Here is a 22,467-nt window from a genome sequence, read left to right as displayed (position 1 = left end):
TCCTCAAGATACTGGACTCAAAATGGAGAATTTGGACATGGTCAAAGTGGAAAGTGGTTTTGCTTGACAAGCATATTGTTACAAGGGTTTTTTCTTTTTCAAGGTGGGAAGAGAAAATAAATGAATGTGAATTAAAAACGAAACTAAAACAACCCGAGCAAAATATTTGCCTACATATATAGAAAATGAGATGTTTCCTGCCAGGATTTTGTATTTGGAGATGCCAGCTGACTTCTGAAATATAGAGTTCTAGAGTGGGCAGGGAGACACAATTCAACTTTGAGACAGTACAATTGTGAACTTTAACAATAACAGTAATAGCATGTATATAGCATTTCAAGATTTGTAAAGCACTTTACATGTTACCTTGTATTTGATCCTCACAAAACTCTGTGAGGGAAGTGCTTATCCACATTTTACAGATGAATAATGACAAAGAGGTTAGGCGACTTGCCCAGAGTCATAAGGCTAGTGTTAGAGGCCAGATTCAAATTCAGGTCTTCCTGACTCAAAAGTCTCACTCTGGATTAGCTTTGTATACTGAGCAGAACACTCATGATCATTCGCATGTGTGCACACACACAGACTCACATATACCTCTGTAATATTGGGGGAGAGCTGGATGTGATGAGCAAGGAAGTACTTGGAAGACTGACTTCAATGTGGACTACAGTTACAGTTGGAATGCTTGAGGACTGTACCAACGTACTCTGGCAATCAATGAAATTAGAACCTACGATGAGATCAGGCACAGCATCAGCACAATCTTTCTTATATGAGAAACTGTAGCTCCCCATAGAGCCCTGATCTTAGGGAAAAAACACTAGATTTTCAATTAAAACCTCAATTTTTGTTTCTGTAAAATCCTGACACCAGCAGGACCTCCCCTGCCTCCCGACTTTGAGGAGATGCACACTTTAGTTAAAGCAGCTGTCATCTAGCAGGGCTCAGTCGGGTTGTAGGCAGGAATATGTAGGATAGCACTCTTCCCTCACTCTTAGGAGACCTCAGTATCTCCACTGTGCTGCTAGAGAGGTGCAGTGCACCAGAGGATTCCTTCCAAAGTCACCCTGAAATCAGGGAAACCAAAAGGCCCGTCTAGGCTTTTTACAAACTCATCTCTAAGAGACCTTTCTGCTGCTTATAGGCCAACAGGCAGTCTTGCCAGCTCATGAGGCTTTCATCCCCCACATACCCCAGTTCCTGGTGACATCAAAGGAACCCAGCCAATCAGGAGCTCCCAGCTAATAGTTCTGTTTGGGTGTATCTGGGCTGGGATAGAAAGAGCAGGTATTCAGATTTCCTGAGTGACAGCTGGCTGACATCCAGCCAGAAAGAAGAGGTACAAGGTTATAAAGGACAGGCTTAAGCCGAGAGTATTTGAAGATGAAAGCCACTGTGTTGTGGTCGAATGAAGCACTGGGTTTGGAGGCAAAGCTTTAGAGTGGGAGACCCAGCTTAGTATGTTCTCAGGGCTAACAGTGGAGCCAAGTACCTGGGTATTTAATAAGCATCTCAAATATGTCCCAACTGGAATTGTCCTGAATTCCTGAAACCCTGGGAGCCTTCAGAACTCTCAGAGACAATTTTCCTCAGTCACTCAGGGTCAGAGCCTCCAAGTCATCCTGTCACTCATTGTCTCTCACTCCTCCCATCCAATCAAGTTGCCAAGTCATATCGTCTCCACCTCCATGATGACCCTCCCACTTCCTTTAAGCCCTGCCTCCCATCTTCCTACCATGCTGCAGCTGGTGCAAGGCCTGCCCCGTCTGGTCATGCTGTCCTAAGGTCAGACCAAGTTTCACCCCAGCCTTCCTCCCACCCTACTCCCTCCTCTTAACCCTACCCCCACTGGCCTGATCCCTGTTCTGAACTTGAGCTCATCCCCTGTGTCAAGAGTACAGCCCCCCTTCACCTCTGCCTCTCAGAGCCTGATGCTCCCCACGAAGATTGGGCTGGTTGTCCTCTTCTCTCTGTGGAGCTAGTCTGGTTTACCTTCTCAGATGATCTCCAGCTTCCTCATCTCTTTACACACTGTTACCCTGAGCAGGCTAAGTGGCTTGAGTGCAGGGACCGTTTCTTTGCATCCCTAGCAGTGCCTAGCAGCAATGGCTTAAGATCCTAACTAAATGTGTGGTAGTGGAGAGGTGGGCCAGCTACAGAATTACCTGGTCAAGGGGTGAATGATCTTTGTTATTAGGAGGGACCAGGGATCTGAGACCTTGAGAATCTGGGGATATACTTGGAGTTTCAGAACAAAGTCAGAGCCTGATTAGAGTAGGAAAAATTGCAGGATTTGGGGCCAAAGGATTTAGAGTTAAGACTGAGAGTGGTGCCATGCGCCATATGAATAACCTTCAAGGAGGCATCTCAGTTTCCTTATATATATGTAAAATAAACCTAGATAGCCTTAATCTTTGAAGTTCCCTTATGATTCTACGACTTCCTGAAAACAGAATGAGTAATTCATTTCCAGGCTGGGATTTTGCACCTAAAGGTTGATCTACAAAGACAGACTACAACTGAAATTCAGTCTTCCATTTAGGAGACTCCAAAACTGGGCTTTCCTAGAACTCCTGGGTCATTTGTGGGGTTTCCTGACTTTTTTTTATATTTTAACCTGTCTTAGAATCAGTTCCAAGTATTGGTTTCAAGGCAGAAGAGGGCCTAAGTGAGTTGCATAGGGTCACACAGCTATGAAGTATCTGGGGTCAGATTTGAACCTAGGACCTCCTGACTCCAGGCTTTGGTGTTCTATCTATTGCATCACCTAGCTGCCCCTAGGCCTTTTTTCAAAGAATTTCTGGGTCTTTGCAGAAAGTGGCACATCTTAGCTCATCCAACCCTGGTTCCAAGGCAAGCTTGCTAATCCCTTTGAGTAAAAGAAAGGGAACCAGAAATGCTTATTCAAATGCCACAGGCTACTTGGCAAAACTCAAGGAAGAACTCTGCTCTAACCTGCACCCCCCCCCACACCCTGAACTGAGCCCCTCCCTCACAGGCAAAGAGGAACCAGTCAGTTTCTTCCTTATGGCCTAAAGATATCAGCACAAGCGGCTGCTGGCAGTTCTGCACAGTGACTTGTGCCATTTGGCCTCCCTCCAGGTATCCCACAGCTCTTCTGGCTAACTCAGCTCCAAAGTGTTATACTGGATAGTAAGGGTAAGATGAGAGGCATAGCACCAAGTAAGTGCTCAACAATGCCTACTCACTGGTTGATTGCAGGTAAAATTTAGAGGCTTTTAGGTATCCAAGATACTTTTTGCACAAGTCTGGGAGGTAGATGCCTCTATTACTGCTTTGCACCCTAAGAGATGGGGAAATGAGGTAACTACCCCAAGTCACATGGCCCCTGCTTATGTCTGCCATCTCCATGAAACCAGAGCCAAGGGCTCTCAATACAACCCAACAAGTACTTCTGTGCCAAACATCAATTGTTCTTAGCACTAAAGATACAGAAAACCAAAGCAGTCCCTGACCCTTACATTCTGCTCAGGCGGGAGGAGATTCAATATCTAATATGCAAGCTGATAAAACACAATCTAACTTCAAACAGGAGAGGTTGTGTGGCTCAGTGGAAAGGGCGCCATGTTCTAGTCTCTGCTCACTACTTGTTAAGTCTGGACAAAAGGCCTCAGTTTTCCAGACCTAAAAGAGAAAGGAATGGCTCTGTGTCATTTTTCCAGATCTAAAGAAAGGGAAAGGCTCTCTGAGAGCCTTTACTAAACCGGATCTAGAAGGTAAGATCTTACCATCCTTCACAACTAGAAGGATCAGCAAATAATTCCAAAGTAAACCTTGAAAGAAGCAAGGGATTGAGTCCAAGGGGCAGTCCAGGCATGAAGTACAGTCACAAAAGCCAGAGAAGGAAGAGGAGACGTGCGAAATGTTTGGAAAAGAAAAAACTGGAGTCAGGCTCTAAAGGGTTTTAAGTATCAAGCTGAAAATGCTCTATCCAAGAAACAATAGTGAGCCATTGAAGATTCTTAGAGAGGGGAATGACACACTGTTACCTTGGCAGCTGTGTGGAGGCCACAGAAGAGATCTGTGGATCTTACACTCAAATTTCAACCACAGCACTCTACCAGAGGGGCATCTTAACCTATATGCAACCTTTCTTCCCTGAAACCCTGTCATTTAAGGGGCCATCCTAAAGAAGACTTTATTTCCAGATTCCTATTTTGTGCTTTTCCCATATTCTCCTTGATGAGACTAAAGTTTTTTCTTTTCAGCCTTCCAGATTAAGAAACTATCTCCTCATTCTAGTACTACTCTCCAAATATAGGTACATTTACCAAAATGAAAAAAAGAGGAAGAATGTATCTTGATGAATATAAGAGAGTGGAATTGAGGTCTGCTCTAATTATGCACCAAAAGTAAATTTAGGCAGAAGCTAAAATGCAGATACACACTTCCCATCTTCATTTTAATCTTTAGACACATGACCCCCCCTTTCCCCAAAAGAAATTTAAGTTGACCTACCACATTTGGGTATCCAACCGGCTAGTTATTCTACTTTGGGAAATTCCACAACAGTTTTTAAGTACCTGAAAATGGAGAAGTTAGAGATTAGTCTTTTTGACAGGGATCCTGAGAGATTAAAAAACAAGAGAGAGAGATCCTGCATGCAGTTTACACATTACAGGAGAGAAACATGCAATTTTAAGACTGAAGTTTAAATAACATTTCACTGTGAATATAAATATTGGGATCTATAGGGGAGATTGGGGGTGGGGTGGGGGTGTCATCCTTTTACATTTTAAAATAACTAAGCAGAAATCTTTGCTTTGGGGGCAGCAGCATAGTTGGTCTAGTCTATAATCATTATCATTTTTACACTGTGTCATTTAATATCTCAGACTCTGTGCCCAGATGATGTTACAGTTCATTTGCAATGGGCAGGATTATTAAGAGTTATGGCTAATTTATACGGCAGCATAGGGTCTTTTACAGCTACTTTTAAACAGGTTTTGCAAATTTTTTAACATTGAAATTAACAGCTAAAGAATTATTTATGCAAGTTGTTGTCACAGTTTATGTAAAAAGAGAAATATGTGCTATTAAAATCAGACATTTAGGTTACCTTTGGTTTTTTGCGATGCATGTTAGCTTTACACATCCTGATTCTCTTGCGATAATTTTCCTTTAAAAAGGGGGGTATAGAGTGATCTCTTTTCATCAAAACAAGACATAATGCCCTGAAAGCTGACTCCAAACCATGGTTGAAAATTCAGTTATTTACACTTTATCACAATCTATAAATACAAATTTTTTTTGTTGGTGTGTTTTTAAAAGAAAAAAAAATACCCCATCATGCACTGCTGCAAGCAGGTTGCCACTTAATACCAGAACGGGTTTTTCACCCCCGAGCAGTTTGGGTGGCTCCCCGGGGTGGTAAGAGAGGGGCACATGTTAAAAACCTTGAAGGTAGTGGGGAAAGAACACAACTGACCATCTGGGCATCAGGCAGTTGTAACAGGTAAAGTACTCTTTAGCAGGGCTTCAGAGATGGCTTGTAATGCCAGATCAAAGATAAAGATGTTTTATCTCAGTTCCCCAGGGGCATGGAAGGAAGCCCCTTAAGATGTCTTTTGCCTATACCAGGGCTCTCTACTAAGATCAAGGTAGCCTCAGGATACTTTCCAGTTTTTAATTATAGCCAAAAAGGAGTTTAGAGTTCATCTAGTCCACACCTTCAGGAAACTGAGGCCCCAAATGGGGAGTGACTTGCCCAAGGTCACACAGGTAGTGAGTGGTAGAGCTTTGACCCAAACCCAGGTCTTCTGCCTCCAAATGCAGTGTCTTCCACTATAACATACTGCCTCCTCAGTTCTTAGCTAAATTTTTGAAAGTTGCATTGAGAGCCCTCTGGGCTTCTACTGAAAACTAGCCTCATGATACCTGGTTTTAAGCCCTGAGACCTGTCCAGAGAAACCACTCCAAGTTTCCTTCATATTTGGCTTTTCCTCCCCAAAAATCAGTTCTCTCTAGTAAGGCTGAATCAAACTGCTGTAGGTAACTTCTAGGGGGTGAAAAAGCTTTGGTTATCTTTTAAACTAAAACTTAACATCTTGAGATAAACTTTTTTTGGTAAAAAAAAAAAAAAACAAAACCCAAAAAACAAAACCCAAAAAACAAAACCAAAAACAGCCCACCCCATCATTTTAAAGAATGCCTTCAAATTTTAACAAGACCATTAACTTTAGAGTTAATTTAAGTTTATTTGAGAGAGAAAACTATTTTATTGTCCACCAAAAAATGACAATTCATCACATTTACTTTGATTAAAAAAGGACTAAACTTTATTGACAAACTGCTTGTAGACATTCTGACATAAGTCTTAGCTACCTATTTAGGCAGACTTACACATGTAGCATTTAATCTTCAAGAACAGAATGGGAGGACAGCACAAATCCAGTTAGGACTTTAGTCTATGTACAGAGTGGATTTTTTTTTCCTTTTGTTTTTTTCAGCTGCAGTGTCCTAAGTGTTGAGACATACTTGAATGAATGCATCATTTGGGTTGGCTCAGTGTTGTCAGATTGTTTAAAACTGTACTTTTCAGCCCCCAGCATCCCAAGGAGTATTCAGTGGTTTTGCAGAAAGCAAACCTCAACCATATGCAATTTTTTGCTTTCTGATTTCAAACACTGGATTTATTAGATGCAGTTATTTAAAATTTGTTCTTTAAGCTAAAAAAAGCTTTGCATCAAATGAAATTCAGTTTGTCGGCCTCCCTCTCTCACCCACCCCATTTCAAAACCTACTCCCTAAGTATCTCTCAACACTGTATGTTTGGGGCTAGATTTCAAAACCCACATAAGAAAAAGTCAATTTTATAAACCTAATTTTTTTGTTGGTTTTTTTAAATCAATTAACTTTAAAAAAAAATACACCGACTATTTAATTCATGAGGATCTTTCATATTAAAAATTTAAACTTAAGATTCAATCGCCATATACTTTTAAGGAAACGTATTTGACATCTGAGCTTACTTTTAAACGGTGGCACCTACTACCGTTAATATTATGATTTTAAGTCTTAAAAACAGCCCTGAATTTTGAAATGTAGCCTAGTTTGGGAATCTGCAACTACAACTTTACGGGTTGCCTCAGACCAAACCTAAGAGAACATTAACAAAGCTTAACTTCAGAACCCTTAAGCAAGCAATGTCACTTTGGAAACTAACAGTTTTTTTTTTAACTCAACTTCGGTTTTTATTATAAAAGGTACAGTTGTGTTTATATTTAAACAACAAAGAAAGAAAAAGCATCTACACACTTTAAAAAAATTAATTCGATATTCCTAAGTCTATTTTAACTAATTTTAAAATACTACATACAGAAGCCAGAATGCAGGGTGAGGATGGAGGAAGGAGGGGAGAAGGGAATCACGAAGAAAAACATTTAGACAATTACTTGTCTGTTGTGGGTAAAGCAACAGGAATCCTGGGAGATACAAGAAATCAGTAACAACTTTGCTCATAACTGATAATTTTCCCTCATGTTTGTTTTAATAACGTCCATATGGGTGCTCTCTGTATGACCCCTTCACTGGCCTAGCTGGAGGGGCCTTCAGGGAGGGCCTTGTCCCATTCCAGTCGTCTTGACCTGTGGGGAAGGAAAGCAAGAACAGCCTGTAAGCTACCTGGAGGTCAACCTGCCAGGGTTGGGTGGGAGAAGCTCACCTCATCCTGGAAACTCTGCCCTGCTGCCAATATTTTAGCCTCCCCGGATCTTTTCCCAATGCCTCCAAAACGCTTCCCTAAAGAATCAAGGCAAATTCTCATGTTGGGACAATTTCCAGGGAGTGTATGTGCCAAGGTCTCATTCTTTATTCTCCTGGCTAAAAAAGCTCAGGATGTGTACAGGCCACCACATAATGTGTACAGGCCACCACATAAGCATCTACCTGTCCCGGGCACAATCCTCTATCTTATCAACTGGTACCTTATCAACTGGTACAGATATAAACAAAGGAATCAATAAATTCCAACAGTTTTTTTGGCTCTTTCTGAACTGGGCATGTTGAGGGGGTGTGTGTGTGAGGAATGGGCATGGAGAAGGAGTAGCAGAGCGCTTAGAGAGCTGGGAGCATGTCGTAAAAGGGGACCACTAATTTGGGCAGGAGTGCTTTCCGTGAGTCTTTGCAGGCAGCCTCACAAAGCTGACTGGTCCTGTCTTTAAAGGTTGAAAAGTGGTAGTCTCTCCTTCCCATAAGCCAAGATGGGAACAGGAATCCACTTGCCCTCATTTCTACCCTCAGACTACAGGCACTGACTGCTGGATTGGAGCAGAGTGGCTTATTAGGTTGACACTGACAATGTGTCTGAACTCAATGTTCTGGTTGGTCATCACCTTCCCTTTAGCCAGGAGCCAAGAAATGTTATTGCACCAGAAATGAAAGTCAAATTGTTTTCATTCATGACAAGGGAACTCTAAGATAAGCAAACCCAGGCACCTAAAATGATTACTATGTAAAGTTTAAACCCCTTCTCACATTCAGATCCCTCAGCTAGCCAGGGCTCATTTTCATTCACTTTCTTTCTCAAGCACATTTTCTCCACCTCAGGTCATAAGCCAGAGAGGGAGAGAGCTCTATAGGTCCCTTCAAGATAGAAGCTACCACCACCAGCACAACACTTACACCGACCTCTTTGGATGTGTCCTCTGGGGGCTACAGCAAGACAATTTCTATTTCTAATTGTTTTTGTGAAAGCAGAGACCAGAGGAAAGACAATGGATAAACAGATTAGCTGTGGCAGTATCACATAGGGAACACAATGGACCTGCTTGGCCTTCCCCAGTCTGGTATAACTCTTGTTATTCTCCCATCCAGGAGAAAAATACAAATTTGACTAAATAGAAATCCCTCTTTCTGCCATTTCACCAATCTCCTAACCATTGGGCCATCTCAGACATCCAACATTGCTGACAGCAGCTATCCAGTTTCATTTTAGTTTAAACTGGTAAATGTGGCAGCTTCCTCCGAACAGGTGCATGTTTAACTTTGCTCACCATATCATGTTGTCAGTCAAAGCTCAGCTTTGAGGTCTGACCCAGGAGTTAGGAAAGGAAGAAAATGCTGTTAACCTTCTTTCAAATTTTAGGAATTGGAGTGCCTGATCTTAAGCTCCATGAGGACTCCCTGAGATTACTTCAGCTGATCAAAAATACTTTCTTCTGTCAACCCCAAGATGTCCCTTTGTCCATACTTTCACAATGAAAGTTGCCACACAGCACTCCCTCTAAAATTAATTCTGAAACTTAATTGGGTAGTAAAGCCAATATGGAAAAATGCCCATTCAGCTAAGGCGGCGGGGGCGCCATGGGTTTTTTTTTTTGCTGGCTCAGAGATAAAAAAAGGAAACTATTTTCCAGAAGGCTAGCAGCTTGCTACTATTACAGTGGAAAGAATGGTCCCTAGGACCTCTGGTAGCCTCCAAATACCACAGCCTTCCAGGATGTTAGCTAGGAGGGACTGCAAACTACACTAGTCTAATATCCCTCAATTACTGGGATCTCAAGGTAGGAAGCAATTTGGTTCAATCATGCACTTACTAAAAGAATTAGGACTAGGCTCCTGGGCTAGATTTCCAACCAAGTAGTTTTTCTACCTTTTAAAAAAAATATATAAAAAGTAGATACTTTCTCCTTCCACAGTACTAAGCTGTATTCTTCTGGTCCAAAATTCTATAACATACATACCCATTCATTTAGTAGGCTGCCTCTTGGCAGGCTTTCCCCATTACAGCTGGGCTCCCTGAATTAGTATCCTGTTTTTTCTTGACTATCCATTAAGAAGTAAAACAGATAAAAGGTCTTGCTGCTTGAAGCGATGATATCCATCTAGCTAGCTAGTACAACAAGGTTTTGGAAACCTTATCCATTCTGAACCCTGAAGTCTGCTATCCTAGCAGCTTATATAGTTGAGAGTCTAAAAGGAAGTCAGTAGACTAGCTAAGGAGTCTTTTGGTTTATTTATCACAAATGGTCTAGATGAGCCAGGTCAAAAGGAAGAGACTTCTGAAAAAGTTATCAGGTGCACTTGCCAAATCATTCTAAAACTTTTCTCTCTTTTCCTTCCCATTTCCTTCAAATCCCAATAGTCAAGACTCTTAACCAGTGATCTCTACTATGATCTTCATGGATAACCTAGTGATCCTGCTCTATCTGGCTTCCAAGTTAAGTCCTCAGGACCATCCTCATAGAGGGTTAACCACATGGCCTTAAGTCCCCACAGCCCAGGCAACAAGAATCAAAGCAAAGCAGACCCCACTCAACCCCAACTATATCAGGACATACCATAAGCTTCATAAGAATCTTGTGCCTCTCCATGTCCATAGTCATAATACTCCGAGTCCCTGTAATATTAAGCCAAGCAATTAATAAGGCAGCAGGGGAACAATGGTACCTCAGATCCATTTCCCATGGATAAATACTCAAATCCTAGGCAGAAACAATTCTGAAGTTCTACTGAAATAACTAGTTTGCAACCATAAAAAAAATAAAATAAAACCTTCTGGTCACTAAAAGACCATGACTCCCATCACGTGCTACTAAAGATAAGAAATGTAGGCAACAATTGGAAGATACCACATGCACCTTGAAGTAAGAGGAAGTCGTGTTTCCTTTTAGCGTCAGCACTCAAAAGGTGTTCAGTGGTACAATTTCCTTTTACTCTAAAAGCTTGAGAAGCATTTGGAGAATTAGTGACTTACCCTTGGCCCTGGCTATAATAGCCTTCATATCCTTCATAACTCTGCTCAGCATAGGTATCATCATATCCCTACAAGAGACACAAAAATCTCAACTCAAACTGGAGTCAGCAAGAAATGTGTTTATCCTATGGGGAAGGACAAACATCATTCTACCCAGAATGGGAAAAAGCTCAAGTAAGATAAATATTAAGAATAAAGATAAATTACAGACACCTGCTACTAGAACTGGGCCAACTGTCAGCATCCCAAGGCTAAGTGTCACTGAATAATTTGAAGGTCTGCCTGCATGATTCTTGCTCCCCTCAAGAGCTTATCTACCACACAAGCCTCTATACCAACACGTAACTGGCCCTCCATTTATCTGGGAGGGACACATTGTTCAAGTTTCTTACATATTCTTCGTAAGTCTCTGGTGCTGGGGGTGGAGGAAGAGGTATTCTCTGGATGCCTGTGGCTCGGGCTCTTGGAGCAGAGGCTCCCCTTACTGCTGGAGGGGGAGGCACCCCACGGGCCACACTGGCACCTCTAGTGATGGCCCCTCTCACTGGAGCACCACGGACCAGGGCTCCCCGGGGAGGCCCAACACCACGGCCCCTGCAGAGAAGAAAGAATCGTCAGTATCCCTGGGTGAAAGTTATACACAAGCATCCAAAATACATTACTTGGCTAGACGATGGCCCAGTTAGAACAGGCTCCATTTCATAGAGTGTGACTTTTAATGGGGCCTTTTAAAAAAGAGGCCACCCTAGTGCTCAAACTTGTGTTTGCCAGTCCCATATTTGGACTTCTGCCATTGCCCTGAAATCTGACAACTTCATTGGACTGAAAGCCCATCATGATGAATGGCTTTTTTATTGGAAGGAACACAGTGTAGACGTTTGCGCTCTAGGAAGGACCTGCATCAAAAGACCCCACCGATTGTTAAGCAAGTGTCCTAACCTGAGCACATCTGGACCAAGACTAAGGACAGACGAAAAGGCCTGCCACAAAGGCTGGGGCCAGTCAGAATTGCAGGGACAACAGAGAACCTTAGATTCTTCCCACAAAGGTTCCTGCAGGATCCTAATGCCCGACCACCAAAATTCACCCAAACTACCAGGTCCCCAACACCACTTTACAAAAACAGAACCTCAGCATGGGAAGGATCTTAGAGATTGCCTTGACTCATCTCCCACCCAGGACAGGAATCCCTTCTACAGCATCCCTGACAAGTGATTAACTTGCCTCAACTTGAACACTTCCAATGACAGGAAACTCATTTCCTACTGAGGCAGTCCATTTCATGATTGAAGAATTCTACTAAAAAGTTCTTCCTCACAATGAACTAAAGTCTGCCTCCCTGTAACATTCACACGTTGGCCCTACTTCTGCCCTCTGGAGCCACAAATAATGAGTCTGCTCCCTCTGACAATGATCATGTCCCCTTCTAAAGCTTCGCTGTGCCTGATTAAACATCCCCAGTTCCTCCAACCATTCCTCATATGACAATGGTTTCGAGTCCCCTCACCATCCTGGTCGCCCTCCTCTGGACACACTCCAGCTTTTCAATGTCCCTCTTAAAATGTGGCACCTAGAACCGGACACAATACTCCAGATGTGAACACAATACTCCAGATGCCCCAGACACCCAAAGGGCAGCCTGAGGAGTGCCACAAAAAGACAAGTTTGGTGCTGGCAGGACACCCCTAGTTAGCAGCAGCAGAGCTCACCTCCCACTTAAGGCTTTTCTCCCTAGTATTTACCTTCTTAAAAATTACCTGGGAACAGGTGGAGGTGGAGGAGCTGCTCCCCTTCCTCTTACTGGTACCCCACGCCCACGATTAGGCTCAGGTACGCCATTCAGATAAGATAATTCGAGAAACTGTTCCTGGCAGATATCATCCATCATATCCTAAAAAGAAGAAAAGGAAGCATATAATATTTCTAACTTCTGCTGGGAGATGTCAGAGGTCATAAGAGTCTCAGGAACTGATCTCTAAAATCACACCTCAAACCATGACATCTGTCAGTGACACCAATTTCCTACAAAGTGAAAATGAATGCAGGCTCTTTCCCCAGAAGGTACAACAAACCCTAACAAAGATGATATGGTACTAAACTTCAAATTTACACCTCCAACATAGATATAGCTGGAGCTACACAGCCCGGACTAGCCTAGAACTTAGAACTACTTATTCCCAGACACAGTTAAATGTTTCCAGAGGTAAAGTAGGACTCTGTTCAAAGATGCCCAAATGACTCACTCTTCTCCACAAGAGAGAACTGGCCCTGAGCCAGAAAAGCATCAAATGCTATTTGCAAATCCAAACTTCAAGCTGTCTTTTCACACATTTCTCCTGAACAGAACCATTCATTCTCAGTGCTTCATGCATTTTTATACCTCCCAAGTGGACACTTTTAGGAGTAAGAGAATATTTTAGTAAATGGAAAAAAAAATGGCATTTTTTGGAAGGGTAGGGGGATTATCCCCACTCTTTGTCCACCACACACAGGATAACTAAGTCACCAGTGCCAGTCTAGGTGTTGGGAGTCCTTTAGGGTGCCACTGCAACAATGAGGAAGTAAGATTCCTCTGCCAGCTAGGACATTCCAAAGCCCAATTACATGGTAGGTTCTTAATTTACCTCTGCCAAGAAAGGGGCTGGAGAGAACATCAAGACATGTATCTATGGTCTACAGTTCTATCCAGAGACTGCAGCTAGATATAGGGTGACCCCCAAATACCTTTAACAGATGTCATGCAACAGAGAAAAGTCTTGGGCAAAATACCAGCTCACATTTTCTGTTTTAAGCTGAACATTTCATATTAAAATTACTAAGGAAGACTCACTCTATCTATGGAGTAGACTGGCCACACTAGATTTAGTATACTGGACTGTCTGAGAATCCCAAAGTACCTTGAATTATGGCTACTAATGGATTATAATAGGATGTTCTACCATACTAATAATATCTTCCAGTTCTCCCCCCTCTCCTCTTCACCTTTCCTAAGTTTAATATTTGTAGCTAAAAAGGATGACAAATTTCCCAATCCTTTATTATACCTATCCAGAACTAAAAATGTCCTCAAGAGGTCATTTAATCCAAACTTCTGTCTCCAGGCAGGAAAGGTGCCATTACCCCTATTTTATAGGTGAGGTAACTGGAGAAATTAAGTGATTTGTCCAAGACCATGCAGATTGTTAGTGGCAAAATTTTTTTCTAGCAACATTAGTAGTACTATAAACAGAGTCCAGATCAGCAATATTTTTTACTTACTCCTTGAATGGATCTATCCACATGAACTAGGCAGATTTTACTGGACCTATTATACTTTTCAAAGGATTATCAAAGGGCTACAATGACAGAGACTTACAGTGTGATAAGTTTAGTTGAAATATGAGCCCCTCTTTTCCATTACATTAGAGTGAAAGAGAAGGATTTGAATTTTATGGTAAAACCTGTCCTGGTGTTCGAAGAGTCTCCTCTCAAAAAAGAGTGGTACCTAAAGCCCCATCTCCTTGAGCAGGGCTCTGGACACTCCTTTAGCATTGTGGTAGGCACCACAACAGACTGTGGTCCAAGGCCTTGTGACTCCCAAGAATGAATCAAGAAAAATATTTTAAAAAATAAATTTAAAACCAAGAGTGGGTGAGGGGACTTACCGGCACAAGGAACTTCTTAACCTCTTCCATAGCATGAGCCATGAGGGCATAAGCCTCACAAGGGGGCCCAAAAACTTCAATGAACACATGCAGGTCCATGTTTAAATGGGCATACTTAGGGTCTCCTCCTTTGCGAAGTTCTTCCTCCTGAGAAGACAGAAAAAGGGGTACATATGTATATACACAGAATTCTGGAACCTAAAAGCCAGTTGTGCTAAGAAAAACTAAAGGTTGATGTTTCAAGGATCTGTGATTTCCATTATTCCGTACAGCAGGGCAGAACATAACACTTTGTTTATTTAAACGCCCTCACGAATTACTTCAGCTAAAAACATGTTAGCCAAGCACCCAAACCCACGGTGACAAGATGAGTCTCTCCTTGAAAGTAATCAGACTATTTCTAAGTACACAAAACCAGGATCATACATGGAGCCTGTCTAGCCTAGCAGGACCTCTAAGAGCACGAGTTCTGCTAGCACAGCTTTAAGGAACCTAGTGGCCACCTCCCTGCCATGAGACCAGATCACCTGGTGTAATGCCCCTATTGTGTGAAGGGGGAAAAGAAGCTAGGAAAATAAAATCAAAAGGAAGGAAATATTTCCCCTGAAGGGGAAATGAAAATCAGCTCTCATGAATAATTTCATGTTTTACCCTCCAAAATAGAGAAATTAGAGACTCTGGATTTTTAGCTGGTAGAGTATTTTTAGAGGTTTTCCAGGCAGCATAAAGCCTGATGGGGCAAAGGGGACAATTTTGCTCACTATTTCATAGGTAACTCAGTATTGGATCCCAGATCTCCTACTCCAAATCCAGTGTTCATTGTACTATGACCACATCTGTGTCTAATAGCAATCCAAGGCATTATCATATACATTGTCACCAGTTTATGGCTATTTAGGGCCAGAAAGAAAAATATAAGTTACAGTCTTTGCAAGGAAAAAGAGCATCTGTTTTAATTCTAGCTGAGAATGAAATTACTCCTAGTCCTGTCCCTGAAGGTTTGTGGGTTTGGGCTATTTTTTATTTTTTGAAGGAGTTGAAGTGTTGATAGTATTCTGAAATGGAAGGATTTTAAGAGATCACCTGGTGCAATGCCTCCATTGTGAGGAGGAAGAAGTGAGGTCCACCAAGAAGAGTCTTGCCCAAGATCACAGGAATAAGTAAAAGAACTGTGATTGCAACACAAGTGTGATGGCTCCAGATCTAACCTTTTTTCTATATCACTGTGTCTTCTCCAGAATTAAGTACTGGCATTTGGAAGAGATTCAAAGAAACCAGGGAAGGTTTCTCTCAAGCAATATAGAGTTGAGTAAGCAGAACCAGAAGAACAATTTATACAATTACTATATCACTATAAAGAAAAACAACTTTGAATGAATTAAAAACTCAGATAAATGCAATGACATGACCAATTACAATTCCAGAGGACTAAGGACACAAAATATACTTCCCATCCTCTTGAAGAGGCACAAATTGCCATGCCCAGTATGTAGATATATTTTGAAGGCATATGAAAACTTGCTATGGAATTCCCGTGTGTGTGTGTGTGTGTGTGTGTGTGTGTGTGTGTGTGTGTGTGTGTGTGTGTGTGTTGATTGAGAGGGAAAGGGAGAAAGGATAGTTAGTGATAGGGATAAATACGGAAATCCAAGACAGCTTTTGGAACTAACAGAAATGAATTTAATATACATTTTAACTTCCTCATCTCCTTCCTGATCTTACACACAATCATCTTGTTCTGTTCTCTGTAAATGCAAATGTCCAAATCTATTGTTAATCAAGTTCAAAATATCAAAAACAAAATTAAAAACAATACTTGCATTAATACAGGAAAGAAGCAAGTCCATAAAAAGTTCCTTATGTAGCTAGAGAGCCACACTTAGGACCTAAATAGATTATTCCAGCAAATCGACTAAAAAGGTAAAAAGACTAAATGGATCAAACAGAGAAAGGGACACTGGCAATATAATCACAAAAGCTATCAAGAGTAAAAAGGGATTTTTAGGCCATGCAGCTCCTGAAGAATATGATTAAATGACTAAAGATATCAAGAAAAAAACGATGTCAAAAAAGTACGATTTTAAGTGATTGGGATGTTTTGCTACCATTATGTCAAAAATGTTTCTCAGGCATTTTAATAGAAGAGGTTCACTTCTTTTAAACACTTATCACATAAAGTATGTTATCACAGCTAGCCACCATTACCATATTTTCAATGATTTTTAATACCAATTATCCTTAAGCACACATGAGGAAAAAAAATCAAAGCACTGACTAGTCTGTTGTCAGTGCCTACATTTTTATTTTCAAGAAGGGAGACATTTCTCCTATTTCACAGTTTCCCTTGTGTTTTAACCTAAGCAAATTTTGGCACTTCTGAGCTGTTGCTGAGAAACTCTCTATGATGTCCAAGTCCTATTTAGTAATGGAAAGAAGCAAAGTTTAAAAAAAAAAAAGGAACAGTTCAAATGTCCCTGTGGTTTTCTAGAGCTGCCAATAAATGTGTATGCTTAGTCAACAAGAGTTCACCCCCAACTCTTGAAGGCATCACACATTGTGTAGGAAAAGCTCACAATATTTATTCCCAAAGACACACAAATTTCCAAGCTGTCCAAATAATCCTACAACCTTTTTTTCCAGCCTGCTGCCCTTATTTACCTTCGCTTTGTCTCTCATGGAACCTTTTCCCAATACTGATATTTTGGCCCCAGTTTCCTCTTGCAGTCTTTTGATTGTGTTCCCTTGAGGTCCTAGGATCTTCCCCACAAAATTAAACTGACAGGGAATAAAAGAACAACAATTAGATGCAATTGGTTACTGTCTGAATTCAATTTTTTTACACATTCTCAGAACAAGATAGACGGGGACCAGGCTAGGTAGTATAATCCTGTCTTATTTCAATATTTCAAGGATCCTTGTTTTATTACAGTATGGTTACCTTTCCCACATTTCCTACAGACTATCTAAAGTCAGTAAGCCTTGTCCCATGGCACATTCATCACTGGACCCATGCACATGGCTTTCCCAGTTTAACAGAACATTCCCAGAGCTTGTATTCCCCTAGCATAGTTTCTGAGTATCAAAGATTACATCCATGTCACAGCAAGGCACCAGATTAGGATTTTTGTAGAGATATTCTATGTAAGTATATATCTGATGGACTTAGTATCTAAAATGAATTATACACAGAATGTATTCTGGATAAATATGCTGTGGGCAGAAAATAAACTAAAGCATTTTAAAACGCCCATTTTAGGAAAATAACAAGTTTGCCATGGATTCAGGCTAAATTAATATTCAGCTTATTTAACCTTAATAACTAATTTAGTCTTAACATAGACTAGTATTTTGATGGTGCCTCATTCTAATTCTTCAGTGTCAATAACTTTTATTTTATTTTTACAGTTAGAACTCAAAGAAAGAAGAAAAAGAAACAATTCTTTGACAAAAATATGACACCCCCTCCCCTGAATAGTTATTCTGTTAGCTACATTCTTCAATGTCTTAGAAAAGACAAGAAATGAAGTACTAAATATTTTAAGTTTTATTAAAACTACCCTTAGGATTGATACAAGCTTCTAGATGAAAATGAAACAATTCCAGAAAATTAACTACTCATTTAGTGATTTGTGGGGCATCTACTAAAAAGGATGCAAGGATCTTTCAGGTGTACCTTCTGCCTTACCTTGGGATACTGTTTTACTGGTATAAGGACTCTTTCCTTCAATTTCATGTTCCTGTGAGAAAATAAATCCAGGTAGTTCTCCTCATCATCTTTCTTTGATTCACCCTTCTGAATCTTCTCGATTTCTAAATAGAATAAAGAGTCATTTTATTTTTGAAAGGAAAATTCTTTTAGTCTCTTTAGAGCTATGACCTTGGATACTGAATAAAGAGAATCAAGGAGCTAGAAGCAACGTGCTCTAACAGCAACAGTTCAATCAGAAGTAGAGAGAGTCCTGCTCTGTATCCTCCCTAACAGATAAAGTTCTCTAGAGATTTCCTGAGACACTGATCCTCCAAAGGAGGAGAGAAGTCTATATTTGGTGCCAGTGTCAGAATTCACATGTAGATGATATGACTAGAGAAACAAATCAATTCTCTAAATACAAACTTTCTGCTTCCCAATGACTCACCCCTTTAACCATCCAGGGAAGTTAATTAAGCTTATAATTTCCAATGAGTCTAACTAAACAGACTGAAATCTGCTCTTCATAAGACTGTTTATTTAGTCCATCATCTCTTCCCTCCCAAGGCAACCTTGCTGTTACCATCTAACCTAAACTAAATGCCCAAAGAGAGAAAAAGTTTTTTAACATATTATAGTCACGTTGCTTAAGATAGTTATTTTAGACCTCACCAGAAAGGGTCTTTGTACCAAGCTGATAGTCATTACTTAAGAGTAGTATCTTAAAACAGCAAAATGGTTAAGGACAGACCAAGAGGCCCTCTTAATCCCTTCCGTTGCTCACTCAGGGGGTCCAGCAGCTACCCCTGTTAGCACAGGGCCTCCCATAGAGGGAATACTCACTGCTTTACTCAATTTCCTTATGTTACTAATAGCAGACAGGGTTTGAATTCCGTATCTTATATATACTAGCATGATGTGATCAAAAGTTGCAGATGCCAATTTGGATTAATGAAAAGAATCTCCACACCAGGAGCTCCAGGCACCCATGAAAACCACAGGCCTGAATCCAACCCGTAATTCTTATTAGGTTTGTTTCTGTACTAAGTGCCAAGTTTCCCATCACTATTTATAAATCTCTGTACTTGGCAGTTTTATAACCACTATTTAGACAAATCAAATCCAACTGTGATCAGAAGTACAATTCTGTTCAGTGACCAAGGAGAGCAAGCTAATTCTGCTCCCACGTTCTTTCTTCAAGAACATACCTTTAAAACATCAGTACTTGACCTCAAGGCTCCTATTTATACCAAAGCAGCACCTGAAAAGACTTTATAGTGAGTCAAATGTATTTAGCTTTTTTTCTGGATTCATATATCCTGCACTGGTAACCACACTGAACTCTTACTTCTATTAACACAGGCTAGGATATATAGAGGCTGTTCAAACTCAGATAGTTTAAATTGAGTATATCTACCCAAAACTGTTCCTTCACTTTTCAAATGAAACTAGTCTAGATTCAACTTACATTGTAATTCTTAGATGCTCACAGGCCTCTCTTCTCTCCTTAACTACCACTAAAAAAAGCTTGTTCCCATGTCTCATCCCATCCCACCCCATCCTCCACTCTCATCACAATACTGTACACACCTCCCGTTTAGGAATCCCTGATAAAAAGCTGATATCCCAAGCTTCAATAATTATAGGGGAAACTTCCCCAGATACCAAGAAGTCTTTGCCTTGATTGAGATTCTAGTCTTAAATATGTAAAATGTGTAAGCTTGTAGGAATGCAGAACATCTTTCATTACTTATATTATTTCTTTTAATTTCTATTTCTTTTGTCCTTTCACGGCTCATCAGAATACCTCCCAAAAGTCTCATTGAAGTAAATGGGAAGAATGGACAAATACAAATTAAGGAGGCAAAACTCCTGACTACTTAATCTGAGTTTTTAAATTGGTTGTTTGGGACCACAGAGTGGAAATTAGGAGGGTTATGGGTTATAAGCAGTTTCATTTACCCTTCTAATTCATCCCATTACCAGAAAAAAGGCTACTATATTCTGTACTGGCATATTTTAGTGTATGTACAGTTTTGGTTACTAATTTTTAGAAAGGTTGTGGAGAAATTGGAGAAGCTTCAGAAAACTGAAACAAAGATGACTAAAAGGCCAGAAAATAGATCTCAAAGGACAGCTAGCTTAACCAACTGGAGCTATTTAACTTATAGAATAAATTATCTATCTTAATATGTCTTTTATCTATCTTAATATGGGCTTTTAATGAAAAGGATATTCATCTATTGTTCTCTAGATGTGGAAGAGCAAATGATAAATGCTCAAATTTAAAAGAAAAATGGGAATCTGACTCAAAGAACAGATTGATGGCATTGTCAATCCATGGGATTTTCAGGAAAAGAAGAGATAGTCTGTGATTGGATAGCTTAAACTTTCCTGGTGATTTCTTCAGCTGAATTTAGGATTCTCTTCTTGACACAGCTTTCCTTCAAGAAAGACTGAGAATAGGTTATAATGGTGTGGTATACCCAAGGAAAGGATTAGCCAGCTGCATATAGGAAGGAATGAGTTTTCCCCTAGGCAAATGTGCTTTATATATAGCCTCTTGAAGCAAACTCTAACTGACTTTGCATGCTCTCATGGACCAAAGGAACTTCAGTGAATGTATAAACAGAGGCAACTTATCATTTCCTAGAATAAATAGTATATATGGAGAAATCTATTTGCTACCACAAGAAACTTAAGAATGCATTAGTGAGAAAATGTCTCACTGCACTCTGGAAAGGTAGGAAAAGTTGTATATATTGTCAGAGTTGATTTGCTGACTAGTTTTGCTTTTCTACCCCCCCCCCCTTTTCTGTTACAAGGAATGGGGATTATTCAATGGCAAAGGTGATATAAAAACAAGTTATCAATAAAAGAAAAAACACATTACTTCACTGAGACTGTACCTTGTGACCATAGAATCAGACACAGCTTTTGTATCAAGCTGCTAGTCATTATTTAAGAGAACATAGCTTGGAACATAGCTTTTTCTTACATCTATCACCTTAGACTATATAGGATTGCCTTCTCCTCCACCTATCAGGCTCAAGCCCTAATTCTACTTAACTTTTCCTAATTACCCCTTACCTAAAGTAAAGGGTTCCCTCCCTCTTTAGAATGCCTACTACACAATTAAATTCATGGAAAATTCCATAAATGTTCAGATCACTACTCTGTCCAACACAATATTTTCTAAGAATGTCTTTGCCAATAAGAGTTGGCCTGGCAAAGGGTCTTTTAGAGTGTCACTAAAAGTCATGAAACCCTTGGGTTCTTTTCTGCTTGACACACAACCCTCCCAAGCAACTAAGACTATATATAATTTGCAGAAGCAGTTTCTGGCCTGGATTGGTAAAGGGAGTTCTCTACTCATGAAATCACAGGTCTCCTAAAAACAAGCCAAAATTTCTTCTATTGTTATCTTGAATTGTTGTTTACAACTTATGCTGCTTAACTTTCTGTATCTGGCATGTCTCTTTTCCTCTACTTGATAAGCTTACAGAAACCATATAGTAGCTTATACTCCCTCATAGCTCCTAGTCAGTAGCCATATATATACAGTTGACACTTAGTCGTTATTGGTTTGAGTTTCTTGATCAGCTTTCTCATTAGCTTAGCAGTAAAGTCAGAAAGTTAGCACTTTCAAGTCAAGATAAACCAGAATATGAAAAAGTGTCTTGCTTATACTGGAATGTAAATGCCAAAATAGCAGCTTGAGAGTCATAGGCACTCATGCAAAGTAACAAGCCCAGAATTCCAAAGTAGGCTGCAAGCCAATTAAGACTTTTAAATGAAAATTTAAACATATACCCAGCTCTGCCTCCCACCCTATTAACATCCTACTTCAGTCTGCTGAGGCTTGTCATAGTTGTTAATACATAGGCAAAGAATAAAAAACAATGCTTCAAACTAGGAGATTAAAAAATATATTCAAAGGCCCACACACATCTAAAAAGCTGGCTTAAGTCAGACATAATCAATTGTATTTCTTTAATCTAAAATTGTATGATAATTGTCATAAAGGACCAGGCCAATAATAGATCCATCATGTTATTCAAAAGGTTCAGAATATGAAAAAGCTTATGGTGGACTATAAAAATTCCTCAATTCCCTTATAACCCATTTTGAATCCATCTCAGGAATTTATCTAATCCTTTGGGCAAGTTCTGTTATACAAAAGCAATACCTACCTTATTTTACTGACTCTAAAAGGGGCCCTTTTTCAATCTTCAATGGATTCTCTCATTTTTTCTATTCTGTGATTTGGTCAACAAGTTTGTTTACCTTTGCCATAGCCTTCACTATACAATCTGTTCCCATAATCCTCTCAACCTCTCTGACTTTTCACATTAGAGTCTGAATCTTATCTATAATGCTCTTTTAATCAATTTTCATTGTCCTTCTCTAGACAT

General features: G+C 40.2%; 1 protein-coding gene across 5 annotated transcripts in view; it reads right to left on the bottom strand.

The window, feature by feature from the left end:
• Positions 1–22,467, bottom strand: part of KHDRBS1 (KH RNA binding domain containing, signal transduction associated 1) — a 33,600-nt gene that overhangs the window by 7,809 nt on the left and 3,324 nt on the right. The window contains exons 2-12 of one of the 5 annotated variants that reach the window (XM_056795272.1): positions 18,050–18,174; positions 17,023–17,139; positions 14,365–14,511; positions 12,478–12,611; positions 12,228–12,290; positions 11,113–11,314; positions 10,721–10,788; positions 10,305–10,363; positions 7,688–7,764; positions 4,483–4,547; positions 712–733 (exon numbers count right to left, since the gene is read on the bottom strand). In XM_056795272.1, coding sequence (XP_056651250.1) covers positions 727–733; positions 4,483–4,547; positions 7,688–7,764; positions 10,305–10,363; positions 10,721–10,788; positions 11,113–11,314; positions 12,228–12,290; positions 12,478–12,611; positions 14,365–14,511; positions 17,023–17,139; positions 18,050–18,174 — 1,064 coding nt within the window. In that variant the 3' untranslated portion in view covers positions 712–726. Of the gene's footprint in view, positions 1–711; positions 734–4,482; positions 4,548–6,201; positions 7,611–7,687; positions 7,765–10,304; positions 10,364–10,720; positions 10,789–11,112; positions 11,315–12,227; positions 12,291–12,477; positions 12,612–14,364; positions 14,512–17,022; positions 17,140–18,049; positions 18,175–22,467 lie in introns of those variants that run through there. The other 4 variants (XM_056795270.1, XM_056795271.1, XM_007492868.3 and 1 more) reach the window with 4 other exon arrangements.

The sequence above is a fragment of the Monodelphis domestica genome, chromosome 4 (genome assembly GCF_027887165.1).
Source record: "Monodelphis domestica isolate mMonDom1 chromosome 4, mMonDom1.pri, whole genome shotgun sequence".
NCBI lineage: Eukaryota > Metazoa > Chordata > Mammalia > Didelphimorphia > Didelphidae > Monodelphis > Monodelphis domestica.
Note: the sequence above shows the minus strand (reverse complement) of the source record. Positions and strands in the feature narration are given on the sequence as shown.